This window comes from Microcebus murinus, chromosome 19 (assembly GCF_040939455.1).
Source record: "Microcebus murinus isolate Inina chromosome 19, M.murinus_Inina_mat1.0, whole genome shotgun sequence".
In the NCBI taxonomy this organism is placed as follows: domain Eukaryota; kingdom Metazoa; phylum Chordata; class Mammalia; order Primates; family Cheirogaleidae; genus Microcebus; species Microcebus murinus.
The window spans coordinates 51,891,657-51,910,051 of NC_134122.1; the positions used below are offsets into that span (position 1 = coordinate 51,891,657).

Below are 18,395 nucleotides of genomic sequence, written 5' to 3' on the forward strand. Positions count from 1 at the left end.
ATTTGCAGAATACTATTTAGCTTAAGATCATTTTATTCTTCTGAAGAAGAAGTACAGAAGGAGAATGAGAAGAGTGATCTCTTTTAGGGACAAACTTATAAGCAGAAAAACACAAATTACAAAATAGTAACAAAACTTTCACCAAAGTACAGGAGCCATAAGTTAATGGTACTTTCCTTTGATAACCAACCTATATTGTAAGGCAAAAATAACACTTCTGAGTCTGATTATCCCCCTCAAATCTCAAAGATGTAACTTCTACTTTTATAATAACAAATATTGATATTATATGGGAGGAGGGTAGCATATTATTAAAAATGTGTACACTTAATCACAGCAAAAGAATTTCCCCCTACACAACACAAAGAGAATTTCATTATAAGATACATGAGATTAAAATTATTTAAAAAGAAACAAGAGAGGTGAGATATAGTAATTCACATCTCAAATAGAAAGTATTTTAAAATATTTTTCATGAATATTAATAACACCAGTAATTAGCACTTAAACATTTTCCAACAATAGACATAATTTTCACAGAATAGCCACAGACTTAACACTAGGAATGAGATAATAGTCATCATAAGGTATATTTTTATGTTTCAGTGGGTGTTAATATTTATAGTGTTTAACATCAAAAGAGTCTGTGTACCTTGTATACATGATACTGTAAGTTATAATTTTCAGAAGCATATGAAATAAACATGAAAAATTTCTCAGATGCATTGTAAGTAATCACTATGTTTTGAAATCAATTTTAAATTACAGACAAACCAGAATGTAACGCTAAGATAATATTAATCAGAAAATCATAAAAACCTACCTTAAAGAATAAATAAAAATGTTTGAGAAAAATGAGCATAACTCCATAGCAAACAAACTAATGACACTTAAATTTTCAGAAATAGGTAAATTTTAAAACATACCTTAAAATACTCATGGCATAAGTATACCTTTAAATGTGTACTTACAAATTGTAAAATAAGTGGTAAAATCACTGTGATTGTAAAATTTTACTTGTCATTAAACTGTGATCAATATTAAACCCAAACACACAACTCCTTGAGAGAGCAAGGACAGCAGATCCAAAGCAGTGCAGGGAGAGTATCTGCTATGTCATCCCTACCCCAGGGCAGATACCAGGAACTGATCACTGCACTCTTCTTCCCTGGTCTAATACAAACCCTCATATTCATTTTCAAAAAGAACACTGCAGATAGCTATTACCAACAGACCACAGATGAAATACCAAATAAAACCTGTCATTTCCACATGTTCATAATGGTAAAAAGGAGAATAAAATAGTATTAAAAAAAAAAAAACCTGTCATCTATCCCTAATCTAGGATTTTAGTGATCTGAAACATTTAAACGGATTTGTAGGCAATCATTTTAAAATCAGAAATGGTTATGCTTTCATATTATTTAGAATTCACTTAATCAGAAATGGATTCCAATAAATTTTTCACTTCAAAGACAGGGTCTATAATGAAACAACGACCACAAAACTCGATAAACACAATGACAAACCGAAGTCCATGAGTAAGAAATAATGGGATATGCTGTTCTGGGGGATTTTTTTGGATATGCTATTTTCTTTTGAGAAAAGAAAGCATACTCTTTCTCCCAAGAGTATGTTTTGAGAGTTGACAATGAACATACTCCGGCAATAATGAGAATAATGATAAAACAGAAAAATGAATACCCTTTTCAATATACACAATGCATGTTCTCTTTCTCCACTCATTAAAGAAAAGGAATGATCTAAGGCACTAAGGATCTTGAATTTCCCATCAAGGGTCTAGACATTTTTGTAACCAACAAGAAAATAAGAAGTAAATGACTGATTAATGGAATTAGAAAAGATACCAAATTTAATACTTACTTTTGCAAAGGCTTCAAAAATGTCAAAGGAAGGTGGCAGCTGAGAAGCATCCTGTATTTCTTCTCTCAAGAAATGTTGAAATGTCATTGCAAGTTGCCTGAGGCCCTCTTTTTTATCTTCAGTCAGTTTGTTAATATCTTTTTTAAAGAGAAAATAAATAACACAATCATGAAGTGAACTTTTAATAGATGATTTTCAAGTGTTCAATGTCAGCTGTTAAACCAGATATTTCCTGCCTTACATTCTATTCTGACAGAGAGCAAATACGTATCTTTCTATCTTCTGACAACTACCATTCATGATACATATGTTATCAAGTAAATTCTGCCAAACTTTATCTGCAATGTAAGATCAAACACCTATCAAAAAAATAAATGTGCATACAGATGAAAAGGCATTAAAACCAAAATCAGTAAGGTAGTATGTTATCAGATTTTCTATATCATCCTGTACACACATACAAATCATTATAAATTCTTATTAAGTCAGTGAATTTAAGCAGACTCTTCCATGAGATAATTTACAACCAGGTCATGACTGACAAACTGAATCATCTCAAAGGTAAAAAAGACAAAAAATGAAAACTAAAATGTTCAGATAAAGTTCAAATAGGTGAAATTTGTCATATAGAAAGTACATCATGAAGCAAACATGGATTAACCAAAGAAATCTCAACTTTAAAGTAAAATGAAGAAAATATGGTGCTGCTTCAACCCAAACAAGGGGAGATGGCTCTAAAGCTAATATAACCCCCTTAAAAATCAGTTTAAATTACATTACAAATAGGGTGGTTAAAGCTAAGGTTGCACAATTCAATTAACAACATTTGAGAGTATTTCACTTAAGGTAGTGTGTAAGACACTGCTACTGAGCAAGACTAATGTTAGTAGTAAAACTCACTGCAAGAGATGCTAATTACCTAACAGTAATATAATAAGAAAAAATGACTAATCTATTCTCTATTAAAACTTGAAAAGATACATCAAGTTGAACTATGGCATAACTCTGTTGCTCATATCAGGTATACATATTTTCTTTAAATTACTTGTTTAATAGAATAATTAACCTGATGATTTCTTAATAACAATTTATTAATACTGGCACTTAGGATTCCATAACCATAAATCTGTATTAGACGATCTTATTTGCCTCCATCCAAAAGTATTAAACTGTGTACAAATTTACTCTATGAGGTCATTTACAACCTCAGTGGAAAAACACTAATAGAATCTGCTCTTTAAAAGAATCCTATATGAGCTCTGTTATGAAGCAAAAAATAAAATAAAATGTTTTATAAAATATTATATGACTTCCTAATTTCTTAGTATCGGTAACAGCAAAGTAGGAACAGCTGTCAAATATTGGAATGGAGTGGAACAGAATTTGAAATCAGATTGACATGGGTTTCAGCCCTATTTTTGACACTTGCTGGTAGAATACAGTCACTATCTCAGGTTTGAATAAAGAACTGCCGGACATCCCTCAGGAACATATGAGGGTGAACCAGAGGATGAGAAAGCCTCCAATCTACAATGTTACTTCCATTTGGTTTCATCTTAGCAAAGAAAGTGTTACTAAGCCAGGCACAGGGGCTCATGCTTATAGTCCCAGCACTTCGGGAGGCCGAAGTGGGAAGATCACTTGAGGCCAAGAGTTTGAGACCAGCCCAGGCAACATAGGAAGGCCCATGTAGAGAGTCTCTACAAAACACAGAAAAATTAGCTGGACGCGGTGGTGAATACATGTAGTCCCTGATACTCAGGAAGCTGAGGAAGGAGGATCACCTGAGCCCTGGAGTTTAAGGTTGCAGTGAGCTATGATTACACCACACACTTCAGCCCGGCCAACAGAGCAAGACTCTGTCTCTTAAAACAAACAACAAACAAAAAGACTTCCAGGTTGCTGAACACATGGAGGTGCTAGAGAGTGGTGTGTTCAGAAAGGGCATGGAAGCTCCCCCCTTCATACCATGCCCTGTGCATCTCTTCATCTGGCCATTCATCTGTATCCTTCAAAATATCTAAGGTATCTTACATCTATTATACAATATGATGACTATAATTAATAACAATGTATTGTATACTTGAAATTTGCCAAAAGAATAGATTTTAAGTGTTCTTACCACAAATAAATGATAAAAAATTCTTTTAAAAATAATAAAGTATCTCACAAGTCCAAAAATAAAGGATCTGCGCCAATATGAAAGCAAAATGAAGCCTACATTGGCTTAACACTCAGATCTGGAAAGCCTTTTAGTCATCCCAAAAAGCTGGGCTACTGCCATGGAAGTTCAGGAGAATTGTAACAACACTCAACAAGTCATCTGTACTTTCCTTAACATCTAAAGGACCAGTAACCCTAAAAGCTCCCTAGAAACCCCTTACCTTCCCCCATTTACCGCATTACTCTTCTCTGACATCAAAAAGAAACCAGGAGAGGAAACTGAGTGAGGAAAGAAAGGAAAGAGAGAGAGAGAAACAGAAGAAAAATTATTTTGTCAACTGGACTAATGGTTATACTGCCTAAACTGGACATCGTTTATGGGATTTTATAAACCCATATATTACCAAAGCTATCATGAAATAAATTAAATAAACTAATATGTCAGTTGTATATATATTTTTTAAAGTTTTATTAGGTTTGTCTCACATAATAAAAAAAAAAACAGAAAAACAGAGTTAGAAATAAATCAGTTCACCAGCTCAGCAAACAAATGATAGGAATTTTTTTAAGTGCTGATAGACAATCACTTACTTGACTCCAGGTCATAAAATGAGTAAAGTTTCTCCGATTCTGATGGTGTTTGTTCCATCTGTAAAGGAAAGAGGGAAAAATCCAATAACAGTTTCAAAGGCTTCAATAGATAAATGAGTATATTAAAGTATCTTTAGATATTTAAATGAAAGTCTATCAAAAAGACCATTTCCTATATATTCTTTCTCTTCATTACTCTTATTAGAGTTGAATTATTTAATAGCAACTTAAATAACAACTTTAAAATAAAAATCTAACTTGTACCTTACTTCACCAGTTTAATTTCCAAATGCAAAACTCTTTTTACAAGAAGTGTCCATACTTTTACATTCTTAAAGGCCTCTATAAAATTTTATACTGACAAAAAAAGTCAATAAACAATAGGAAAGAACAGAGCCTGAAATAATTTGACAAAGATAGTCATATGAAAGCCTGGCAAAAACTGGCAACCTTCACCAGAGCAGTATGTCATAGACTCTACTGTAAACTGTTTCGGCACTGTATGAAAAAGGGCTGAAGAAATCATTTCAATGGATTCCAGCTACAACAAAAAAAAAAAAGGATAAGCATTCTTCATTTAATATTAATTATGATCTAGTTAGTATCTACTTGAAGAGGCAACCAAAAAAATGACACACTTTATCCTGTGCATTGATTCACAGTAGAAAAGTTATAAAGACAATGTAACAGAAATTACTAACATCTTAAACATCTTAAACCCCAAATATAGGACCTCCTATCTGTATTCCCAGAAGCAGATCACAGGGCCTTCAAAAAGGGGCTGTGCACTTCTTCCCTGCCGCTGATTCCATGATTAACAGGAAAGTAATCAGCTTTCTGTCTGGATTATTCCGCCTTCCAGATACATGGGTATAATTTCAGCCTTCAATATGAACAATACATGCATATCTCATTTTACTGTGTTTTAGTGTATTGCGCTTCACAGATATTGCAATTTTTACAAATTGAAGGTTTGTAGCAACCCTACACTAATCAACTCTATCAACACCATTTTTCCAAAAGCATATGCTCACTTTGTGTCTCTGTTATCACATTTTGGTAATTCTGACAATATTTAAAACTTTCCTATGATTATTATATCTATTATGGTTATCTGTGATCAGTGATCTTTAATGTCACTATTTTAATTGTGTTAGGGTGCCACAAACCACAATCCATATAAGACAGCAAATTTAATCAATAAATATTGTGTATGTTCTGACTGCTTCACTGACCAGCTGTTCCTCAGACTCTCCCTGTCCTCAGGCCTCCCTATCCCTTGAAGTATAACAATATGGAAATTAACCCAACTCTACAATGGCCTATAAGTGTTCAAATGAAAGAGAAAGTCATGAGACTCACTTTACACCAAAAACTAGAAATGATGAAGCTTAGTGAGGAAGGCATGCCAAAAGCTGAGATAGGCTGAAAGTGAGGCCTCTTACACCAGTTAGCCAAGCTGTGAATGCAAAGAAAAAGTTCTTGAAGAAAATTAAAAGTGAACTCCAGTGAACACATAAATGATGAGAAAGTAAAATAGCTTTATTGCTGAAATGGAGAAAGTTTTAGTGGTCTAGAAGATCTAACCAGCTACAACATTCCCTTAAGCCAAATCCTAATCCAGAGCAAGGATCTAACTCTTTAATTCTGCGAAGGCTAGGAGACCAAAGGAGCTGCAGGAGAAAAACTGGAAGCTAGCAGAGGTTGGCTGATGAAGCTTAAGGAAAGAAGCCATCTCCATAACATAAAAGTGCAAGGTGAAGTAGCAGGACATGATGGAGAAGCTGCAGCAAGTTATCCAGAAAAATCTAGCTAAGATAACTGATGCAAGTGGCTATACTAGACAACAGATTTACAATGTAGATGAAACATACTTATAGTGGAAGAAGATGTCATCTAGGATTTTCATAGCTAAACAAGAAAAGTCAATGTCTCGCTTTAAAGCTTCAAAACAGGCTGACTCTCCTGTTAGGGGCTAATGCAGCTGGTGACTTTAAGTTGAAGCCAATGTCCATTTGTCATTCTTCAAATCCTAGGGCCCTTAAGAATTATACTATATCTATTCTGCCTGTGCTCTACAAATGGAAAAACAAAGCATGAATGACAGCACATCTGTTTATAGCATGGTTTACTAAATATTTTAAGCCTATAATTGAGACCTACTCCTCAGAAAAAAATTCCTTTCAAAACATCATTGCTCACTGGCAATGCACCTAGTCACCCAAGAGCTCTGATGGAGACGTACACAGAGATTCATGCTGTTTTCATGCCTGCCAATAACATCCACTCTGCAGCCTATGGCTCAAGGAATAATTTCGACTTTCAAGTCTTATTATTTAAAAAACACATTTTGTAAGGCTATCACTGCCATAGACAGTGATTCCTCTTGTGGATCTGGGCAAAGTCAATTGAAAATATTCTGACAGGATTCACCATTCTAAATGTCATTAAGAACATCCATGATTCACAGAAGGAGGTCAAAATATCAACAATAACAGGAGTTTGGAAGAAGATGATTCCAATCCACATACACAACTTTGAGGGTTCAAGACTTAGGTACAGGAAGTAAATGCAGATGTGGTAGAAATAGCAAAAGAACTAAAATTAGAAGCACAACCTCATGATGTGGCTGAAATGCTGCAATCTTATGATAAAACTTGAATGAATGAGGAGTTCTAATGGATGAGCAAAGAAAGTGGTTTTTTGAGAAGAAATCTGTTCTAGGTAAAGATGCTGTGTACATTGTTGAAATGACAAAAAAAAAAGCATGTAGAATTTTATATAAACTGGGTTGATAAAGCATTGGCAGGGTCTGAGAGGACTAACTCCAATTTTAAAAGAAGTTGTACTATGCGTAAAATGCTATCAAACAGCATCGCATACTACACAAAAACCTTTCATGAAAGGAAGATTCAATAGATGCACCAAACTTTATTATCATCTTATTTTAAGAAATTGCTACAGCCACCCCAGCCTTCAGCAACCAGCGCCCTGACCATTCGGCAGCCCTCAACACTGAGGCCAAGACCTTCCACCAGCAAAAAGATTCTGACACACTGAAGGCTCAGATGACTGTTAGCATTATTTAGCAATAAAGTATTTTTAAATTAAGCCATGTACATTGTTTTTTTAGTCATAATACCACTGCACACTTGCAATACAGTATAGTGTAAACACAAATTTTATATGTACTGGGAAACCATAAACTTATTAAGACTCACTTTAGGCCGGGTGCGGTGGCTCACGCCTGTAATCCTAGCTCTTGGGAGGCCGAGGCGGGCGGATTGCTCAAGGTCAGGAGTTCAAAACCAGCCTGAGCAAGAGCGAGACCCCGTCTCTACTATAAATAGAAAGAAATTAATTGGCCAACTGATATATATATAAAAAAATTAGCCGGGCATGGTGGTGCATGCCTGTAGTCCCAGCTACTCGGGAGGCTGAGGCAGAAGGATCGCTCGAGCCCAGGAGTTTGAGGTTGCTGTGAGCTAGGCTGACGCCACGGCACTCACTCTAGCCTGGACAACAAAGCGAGACTCTGTCTCAAAAAAAAAAAAAAAAAAGACTCACTTTATTGTGGTGGTCTGTAACCAAACCCACAATATCTCCAAGGTATGTCTGTCAATGCAACTTCAAATGCTTGTTAAATTAAAACTCAACCATATTTTATGAGTTTTATACTTACAAGTTTGAAGACAACTCTGCCAAGAAGTCGGACAGAGTCTGGAGGATATCTGGGTTTGCAGCTTTTAAGGCATTTGCATTCCCGCTTGTGGTGTTGCCAAGCTTTTTTCTGTTGAGACAAGAGTGGGGAAGACATGAAACATAAAATTTAACTTTCATTTATACTGGTTTTAAACACTGAGAGTCATCAACATTAATTTCAACAGTCTAAATATAACTGCAAAATAGAAAATGGAAGCAATATTCTAAATCTGTAAATGATCCGGGATTCAGTCTTTGCCAAGTATGCAATTACCAGGCACGGACATTAACAGTTTCAGCCTCACCTCCGTCCTTTAATTTGCACCCTGGTAATTACCTGGGTGGTGGAGTCCTAAGAAAGACCATCATGGCTTACTTACTAATGTATAAAATAGCCTTTTAACTGATTAAACAGGTTTCAATTATAGACAGTCATTCTGAATATAAAAAGAAAATATCACTCCCAATTAGAAAATGAAACACATGGTTCAGGAAAATCAAAATAGGAATGACAGTCTTCTGAATTTCTGCACTGCTACAAATACAGAAATATCAGGACCACTAACATATCCAAAAATATAAAAAGTTTTTGTCTTCAAAGAAAACATAGAAAGAGTTATTAGCTAAAATAATCAAATGTCCAGTTTGCTCAGCACTGTCTGGTGTATATCTACATTAATATTAATAGTGTTCCTTTTCACTCTGAGAAAAGTGTCTGGTTTGAATGATAAATTACATGGTCACTTAACCCATGATCCTAGCCATGTGTTGGTGTGGCTAAAGAGACCAATGAGTCAGTCACCAATCTAGAGATGAATGAATGAAAGGGAGGACCCTATTTCTGAGTCTACAATCAGAAATGCCACGGCTTCTTTGACATGGAATCATTTCCATACGGAAATGAAATTCAGAGTATCTAATACTTCACCCTGGTGAGTGGGAAACAGCTAGACCAAACATCTCATATGTTTTATTCTAAGACTTGGAATTTCCATCACTGAAATGCCTGATGCCCCTACTCACTCTTATTTAAAAATTATAAATTTGTTTCCCAAATTCTAGGCCTATAAAACCACCTGGGAGGATCTCTCTCATTTCCACTTGCAGTACAAACACACAGCTCAACCAAAAATTTCAAGAGTCTTAGCTACTTCAAAACTGTGACTCAGATTCAAGTTCAAGTCAGCATTTCACATGGAAAGACTGCCCAGGTCAAGTTGTTGGGTGACAGGTTGGTCTGTCTAATACTTGCTAGTCACACAAACTATGGAGACATTGTTTACAACAGTTGCATCACTTCTCCCATCAAATCTTCTCACAGTTGCCTCACTTCCACTATGGCAACCCTCTTAAAATGCTATATGTAACTTTTTGTAAAAATCATTTGTACTTCACTCACTTTTAAACAAGACTGAGCTGTTTCAAAGTAAAGATGTGTATGAAATAAGGCTATAAAAGTAGAAACAGAAAATGCTATCATTGTGGAGAGTAAAACAGGAAAGTCCTCTAGCAGTTACTTAGCATTCTACACCGTGCTAGACACAAGGCTAAGCAATTAACAAAGGACATTTCATTTGATTTTCACAATAATCCAAATGGTAGGTATCTGTCCTTATATTAAAAACAAAAAACTATGACTTAAGGGCTGGGATTTAGCTATTACACTGCCTAAACATAAAAAGGGGGAGTAAAAATCCTTAGTATGATAAACATGAAAGCTAAATAATTACCGTGTTTGTGCATTACATTTATTTGAGTTGCCTTACAGGCAAGGCAAAAAACAAAGCATAATGGCTTATATAATTATCACCTGACAGAAAAGAAAAACTCATAGAACCAACCAAATATTAAACCACAGGAGGACTTTATCCCAAAAATACTAATCAATACACTGGACAAGGGGTGGGGAACTTATGACCTTAAGGCCACATGTAGCCTTCTAGGTCTTTATGTGGCCTTTGACTAAATCCAAATTTTGTAGAACACATCATTTTATTTTTATTAATACATTTTTGTTCATCTTCTATATTTTTATTTTCTTTTTAAAATGAATGTATTTAAAATACCAAAGAATAAAATAAGTAAAATAATCCTCCCAGATTGACCAGCATAACTAGAACATAAGTAAGCTAAATTGATGGCTGCTATGCTCATGATTTAGTTCTAACTTCCCTCTGCCTGACTGGTACCACTATTGTACCAGGCTGGTTGGTAAGAGTTTACCAATCTTTTGTATACCAATCTTTTATCACCCTTTGACAAGGGTGTACTATGTTTCTATTTGAAGTGGAATTTGTGAATAGTTGCACAGCTTGGCAGTATTTTTTTCTATCTGTTTAATAGCCCATTATGTCAAAGAAGACAAAGAATACTGAAGGAAAAAAACAAATGTTTTTACTGAGGATTGGGAATTGCAATATTATCTTGTTTCTGCTAAAGATAAGATGATTTGCTTGCTTTGTGATACTAAAATATTAACATTAAAGAAATTCAATGCTCATCAGCATTATAATACTCATAAGGATCACAAATATTTTAGATTAGAGGGAGAGGTGCAAAAGGTTATATTGCAGGAGTTAAAAGATGAAAAGCCAAAGAATGACAATTCTTTCAAGCAGCAATAAGACGTGAAAATAGTGCCACTTATAAAGTAGCTTATATTCTTGAGAAAAAACAGAAGCCATTCAGTGATGTAGAAATTGTGAAAGTTATAGGAATTGTCGATGCTATAGGATGCTTAGACCCTGATAACATCTCAAAGTACAAACAACTGCCTCTTTCAATAACCATAACAGATCGGCAGCATGGATTAGCCTTCTAATTAGCAGAATAATTTTATGCAAAACTTCAAAAGGAAAATATACAGTATCCATTTGTTTTGGATGAATCCACTGATAGTACTGACTCAGTGCACAGGTTTTATACTTCATTTGGGTCATAACAGAAGATTTTCTTTGCTATGAAAAGTTACTTGCTTTGGGCACACTTAGGAACAGAACACAAGGAATAGGTATTTTCAACAACTTTCGAGATAAATGTCCTGAAGTTGGACTGAATTTGGTAAATTTAATGAACATATGTACACATGGTGCACCTTCCAGAACAGGAAAACATTAAAGGTTTATTGTACAGATTTTAAAAAAAGTATTAACAGATGCAGATGCTCTCATTTCTTTTCACTGTATCTTACATTAGCAAAATTTCTGTGCTAAAGCTACTATTTTAAGTGACATGTTGCAACAAGTTATAAGTACTATTAATTATATTCATGCAAATGCAACATGGCTGTCAGCTTTGTAACATGCTAAAGTTGAATGAGGAGGTATTCAGTGTGGATTTGCCATATCATACTAAAGTGTGTTGGCAGGCACAGGCATTAGCTAAAATTTTATCTCTGTGAGAACTGACAGTTAAATTTTATGAAGGGCAGAATCAGGAATGTGAATAATCGAATGAAGATTTCTATAGGAACGCAGCATTTCTGTGTGATATATCAAATAAAAAGTAACTTGAATATTTCTTTGCAAGGTAAAAGTAAGTCTATATATAATATGTGGCCAAAAAATCCAAGCATTAAAAAAAAAAGCTATCTTTTTTTTCAAAACATTTCTTCAGAAGGAAATTTCTGATGAACATTTTCCCAGTTAGCAAAAGTCACTGATGAGCAGGATGATATATGTGAATCATCTAAAGAATATGCAACTGTTGTGGATGGATTAATTGGAGAATATGATGAAAAATTCACTGACTTTAAGAATCATGATATCACACTCAAATTAGCATTTCAGCCTCACCTCACTGATATCACCTAAGCACCTAAAGAACTACAGATGGAAGTGACAGAACTCTCAGTAGATGACATTTTAAAGTCATTGTTTAATACTAAGAAGGATCCAGTTGAAATATGGAAAAATGCAGTGGAATACCAACACCTTCAGCAACATGCCCGAAAAATGTTTTTCTTGCTTTTCAACCACTTATTGTTGTGAATCCACACTCTCCTACCTAATCCAAATCAAGATACCCTTAGGTCACAAATGACTCATACCCATCTAGAGAATCAACTGAAACTGTGGACCTAAATGCTGGAACCAAATATTCAAATACTTTCCAACAAAAAGCAGACACAGCAAAGTCATTAAAAGGTTAGTTAACTTTAAAATTAACAAATAGTCTCTTGGCAGAATTTTGGGGGTTTTCTAGATATAAGATCATATCATCAACAAAGAGCAATAGTTTGACTTCATGCCCCCATTTAGATAACCTTGATTTCCTTCTCCTGTCTGACTACTCTGGCTAGGGCTTCCAGCACTATGTTGAATAGAAGGTGTGAAAGTGGGCAACCTTGTTGCCCAAGAAACTACTGGAATAATAAATAAATTCAGCAATGTCTCAGGTTACAAAATCAATGTATGCAAATCAGTAGCATTAATATATACCAACAACAGTCAAGCTGAGAACCAAATCAAAGACTCAAGACCTTTCACAATAGCAACAAAGAAAATAAAATACCTAGGAATATATTTAACTAAGGAGGTGAAAGACTCTTACAGGGAGAACTGTGAAACACTGAGGAAGGAAATAGCAAAGGACATAAACAGATGGAAAACCATACATGCTCATGGGTCAGCAGAATCAACACTGTGAAAATGTCTATACTACCCAACACTATGAAACTGTGAAATGTCTATACTACCCAAAGTGACCTACAGATTCAATACAATCCCTATTTAAATACCAACATCACTTTTTGCCCATCTAGAAAAAATAATCCTATTCTTCATATGGAATCAGAGAAGATCCTATATGGCCAAAGCAACCTTAAGCAAAAAGAACAAATCAAAAGGCATCAATTTACCAGACTTCAAGCTAAACTACAAGGCTATGGTAACTAAAACAGCATGGTATTGCCACAAGAACAGGGGCATAGATCAGTGGAACAGAACTGAGAACCCAAATATAAAACCATCCTCAAATAGCCATCTAATCTTTGACAAAACAGACAAAACCATACACTGGGGAAAGAATCCTTATTCAATAAATGGTTCTGGGAAAACTGGTTAGCCACATGTGGAAGACTGAAACAGGATCCACACCTCTCAACCCTCACAAAAATCAATTGACAATGGATAACAGACTTAAACCTAAAGCATGAAACTATAAGAATTCTAGAAGAAGATGTTAGAAAAACTCTTATAGACATTGGCCTAGCTAAAGAATTTATGAAGACCCCAAAGGCAATCACAGCACAAATGGGACCTGATCAAATTAAAAAGCTGCACAGCCAAGGAAACTATCACAAGAGCAAGCAGACAACCTACAGAATGGAAGAAAATATTTCCATGTTACACATCTGATAAGGGGCTGATAACTAGAATCTATATAGAACTCAGGAAAATCAGCAAGAAAAAAATCAAACAACTCTATGAAAAAGTGGGCAAAGGACATGAACAGAAACTTTTCAAAAGAAGACAGACTGATGGCCAACAAACATATGAAAAAATGCTCAACATTTCTAATCATCGGGGACACGCAAATCAAAACCACAATGAGATATCACTTATCTCCAGTGAGAATGGCCTTTATCAAAAAGTCCCCAAACAATAAATGTTGGCGTGGATGCAGAGAGATAAGAATATTCATACACTGCTGGTGGGACTGCAAACTAGAACAACCTCTGTGGAAAATAATAAGGAGATACCTCAAAGAGCTACAAGTAGAACTACCATTTGATCCAGCAATCCCATTACTGGGATTTTGGGCACCTACCAAAAACAACAAATGACATTCTATAAAAAGGATATGTTCACTAGAATGTTTACGGCAACACAATTCACAATTACAAAGATGTGGAAACCACTCAAGTGCCCATTAATCCATGAGTGGATTAATACAATGTGGTATATGTATACCATGGAGTTCTACTCAGCCACAAAAAAACAATGGTGATACAGCACCTCTTGTAACATCTGGGATAGAGCTGGAACCCATTTTACTAAGTGAAGTATCACAAGAATGGAAAAACAAGCACCTCATGTATTCAGCAACAAATTGGTATGAACTATCAACACTCAAGTGCACATATAGCAGTAACATTCATCAGGTGTCAGGCAGATGGGAGGGGGAGGGGGTGGTGGGTATATACACACCTAATGCATGTGGTGTGCACCATCTGGGGATGGACACACTTGAAGCTTCGACTCAGGTCATCCAAAGGCAATATATGCAACCTGAACATTTGTACCCCCATAATATGCTAAAGCAGTGAAGTGTTATTTGAGGATAGATTTGGGTTAGTTGTAAATGTATATTGCAAATTCTAGGGCCTAGGGCAATCACTAAAAATGGTAAAAACAAAGAGGTATATCTGATATGCTAATAAAGGAGAGAAAATGGAATCATATAAAATGCTCGATTAAAACCACAAAAGGCAGAAAAATAGTGAAAGATAAAACAGGAACAAAAAATAAAGGCAACATTCTGCAGAAGTTATGTGCTGAAAAAAAAATAAAATAAAATAAAGGCAACAAATAGAAAACAAATATGGCGGCAGACACTGATCCAACTATATCAAAGATCACTTTGAATAGCAATGGTCTAAATGAATTACCAATGTTCTACCAATCAAAAGACAGAGATTGTGAGAGTAGATCAAGAAATAAAACCCAACCATGTGTTATCCTCAAGAATGCCACTTTAAATATAAAGACAAATATAGATTAAATGAAAATGGATGATGAAAGATATAACATGCTAACACTAATCAAATGAAAGCCCAAATAACTATATTAATTCCAGATAGCAGGTCAACTGTCACTTCTACAGGAAGCCCTTCTATAATCACCTACTTAAAGGAGAGTTCGTGGTCACACCAACCATATAGTCATGGGCTTTTGTCACTGCTTGTATGTCTATTCCATAATAGCTTTACAAAAGCCAGGATTCTGTTTACCTGTTCACTGCTAACTATCCACTCTCCCAGACTCCAGGGCTTACAGCCTAATAATCATTCCTGTGTAGAAAATAAATTAGAAGCTGGGAAGAGAAATAGCAAAGAATGCAGTTAATCTAGAAAAGAGATCATGGTAACATTCCTAAGAGTAGAGTTGAGAAAAGGGAACCAATTCAGATCTTTAGGTAGTAAAGTCAGCAGGACATGACAATTAATTACATGTAAAGCCAAGAAAGTATGATGGGAATCAGAGATGACACCCTGGCAACTCAGACTGCTGGGTAACTGGTGAAACTGTTCACTAAGCTTGGGAAACATGTGGAAGCAGATTTAGGGAAAGATAATGCACTTAGATTTAGTTATTTGGCACTGGAGACACCTGTACAACAGCTAAGTGTGGCGGTCAGGAGAAAAGAAGTTGGGAGAGGGAGTCTCCAGAATGATTAATACACAGGTGCCACCTGAAGTCATGGGCACAGATGAGATCACACTCAGCAGGCAAACATAAAGTGAAAAAAGAAAAGCTCAGGGCCCCAGATATTTGTGGAGGTCCAAACTTAAACATGATCAAATCATTTTAAACTTTATATAGTATTCCCTTTGTGTTTACAATTAGACACAAAGCTGACTTCTATACAGTACACTTAGTGCATATTCTATTAGTCTGAGGCCTGGCACAGAACTGTTTATGAAACAAAGCTTGGCTTCCTTTATTACCACCGCTTTGGGTATGGTATTCTAGAAACCAACTTATTAAATCACTCTATTAAGTGCTTACTAATGTGGGATTAATTTTCTACCCATCAAAAATAAATCAAAGCATTCTATAACAAAGCATAAAATGTAAACCCAAAAATAGGATTCACACTTGTAAAGAGGTCTATAATTATCAATATAAAATAGAGCCTCTCTCTGCTAATAAAATACCTTTTAAAAGTTTATACACTACAATTTGATGTAATACCGACACCAAATAATAGCTTACTTTGCCCAGCAATTATTTCAATTAGATATGTACATATTATGAATTAAATTAAATCCAGAAAATGTAAAATAATACTTGGAGAATTTGCTTGAAATTGACTTACTTGCAATCAACATTGCCACTATTTTTTATTTTGAAAATGTTTTATAGAAAAATTTAGCCTGCTCTTTCTCTTTGATCCCACAATCCGTGATGTTCTGATTATGCCAAGATACAAGAGCAGTTCCCCCTCTATTAAATTATATGACAGACAATGCATAAGATATAAACAGAAATACAAAGCCATTAATGACAAAATATTTTGTCAGTATCAGAAACAGTACTGTACACAGCAGTAAATACATATGTAGATATGTACATTATATATGAAGCATACACAGTTTGTTGTCTACCCTCTACCTACAAAAGAGACACACGGGGATTACCACTGAAAAACAAAAACAGGAGTACAAAGGGAGACTAGAGGAAGACCTTTACTTTTTACTCTATTAGACTCTATATGGTGTTAATTTTTATATTGAAAATATCCTTGTATTGCTATGTTTAAAAATGAAATGTGAATACCAATGGCATTATACCATCCTGTGGGCACAAGGGACCTATTACACCCTGCAATACGCCAACAGCCTCTCTCAGACAATCATTGATACCATGGCCCCACACATCAAATGTTAAGCTAGTGAACCAAAGTTATATCTCCTTAGGGTATACATATTATAGATTTTATGCTACAAATTCACATCATCTATATCAATTTCCATTCCAAGTGCTTTTGCCTCCTGTTCATTACTGTTCACAGTTCAGTTTGTCAGTTTAATTTTGTGCAGCTGTGTAGGTATCCACAATAATTACAATGTTTACTGCCATATCGTAAGGTTGAGATAAAAAGAGCAATTTAAATGCATATGTTCTGGTCACTCTTTTACTCCCACCTATATACACATACAAACCACCCCCTCCACACACATACAAACACATATTCTAGCTGGTGTTATATATTTCATCTTACTAGCTGTTTTCCCATTACCTTTACACAGTATATCTGACAATGACATAATTAATGATGCTACAGTAAACAGCTAATACATGTAGTAAAAATACATGCACTACAATGAATCAAAATGACATACCCACCCACCACATTCCCTCCACTCATTCTAATCAGATAATGATTTTTTTTTTCCTTGAGTGTACTGCAAAAAAGAAGTGGCAGCACTGGAGGAAAATATTCATAAAAACAGGGAAAAATAAAAGTAAATGTCTCGGTTATTGAGATTAGAAAGGAAGTTCACCTAGAAGATTTGTGTCAAATAACATAGTAATTTGTCAGTTCTATAAGTATTCTGTTTAATCTGAAGTTCCTGGAAACAGGTAGCTCAGTTTCACATGAATAAAAGAGCTAAAATGTCACCATAAAACAATCTTTCTGGAGTTTATACGGTAGAAAAAGCATGGGTTTGTTTCATTTTTTGCTTTTTGTTATTGCTGTTGCTAATGATCTTACATAAATCTGGGATCTTTCTAAGTGTCAGAATTTTTTGTTTACAAAATGAGGTGAAAATACTTCAATTATTTTTAACATTTCCTGTCCTATTTTAATTAGAAAAGTACTGTTCTTAACCTATTTTTAAACTGTATGTTTTGTGTTACTTGGGGATAAAGTATGTCCTTATCAAAACTAAAATAAAATAAAAAGCCAAGAAATGAAAGAAGAATACAATAGATAATGGAATATTATTACTAATGGAATAATGGAATAATATTATCTACTCAGAATATTAGAGCAAGAACAAAGTTTAGGTTTAAAAGAGAAATTAAATGTCTGACTACCTGGGTTCATTTCTCAAACTCCTGAGCCTACTAGCCATAGGATATTTGGCAAGTTGCTTGCCTGTCCATTCTCAGTATCCTCATTAGTAAAATGAACATAGTAATAGTTACCTAACTCTCACACGAATCTCGCAAAATCAAATGGAATAAAGTAGTGCCTGGCACATAGTAGATGTCTAAGAAATATTAGCTCTTATTAGTACAGATTCAGAAACTGAGGCCCAGAGAGTTTGTGTTTTCCCTGAGGTAATTTAACTAGCAAATGACACAATAGCATTAGGACCTGGG

General features: G+C 34.9%; 1 protein-coding gene across 3 annotated transcripts in view; it reads right to left on the reverse strand.

Moving 5' to 3' along the window:
* SMYD3 (SET and MYND domain containing 3) overlaps positions 1–18,395 on the reverse strand; it is a 536,942-nt gene that overhangs the window by 447,104 nt on the left and 71,443 nt on the right. For all 3 annotated transcript variants that reach the window (XM_075995540.1, XM_075995539.1, XM_012751180.2), the window contains exons 3-5: positions 8,321–8,428; positions 4,639–4,696; positions 1,885–2,021 (exon numbers count right to left, since the gene is read on the reverse strand). In XM_075995540.1, the coding sequence (XP_075851655.1) occupies positions 1,885–2,021; positions 4,639–4,696; positions 8,321–8,428 (303 nt within the window). The remainder of the gene's footprint in view (positions 1–1,884; positions 2,022–4,638; positions 4,697–8,320; positions 8,429–18,395) is intronic.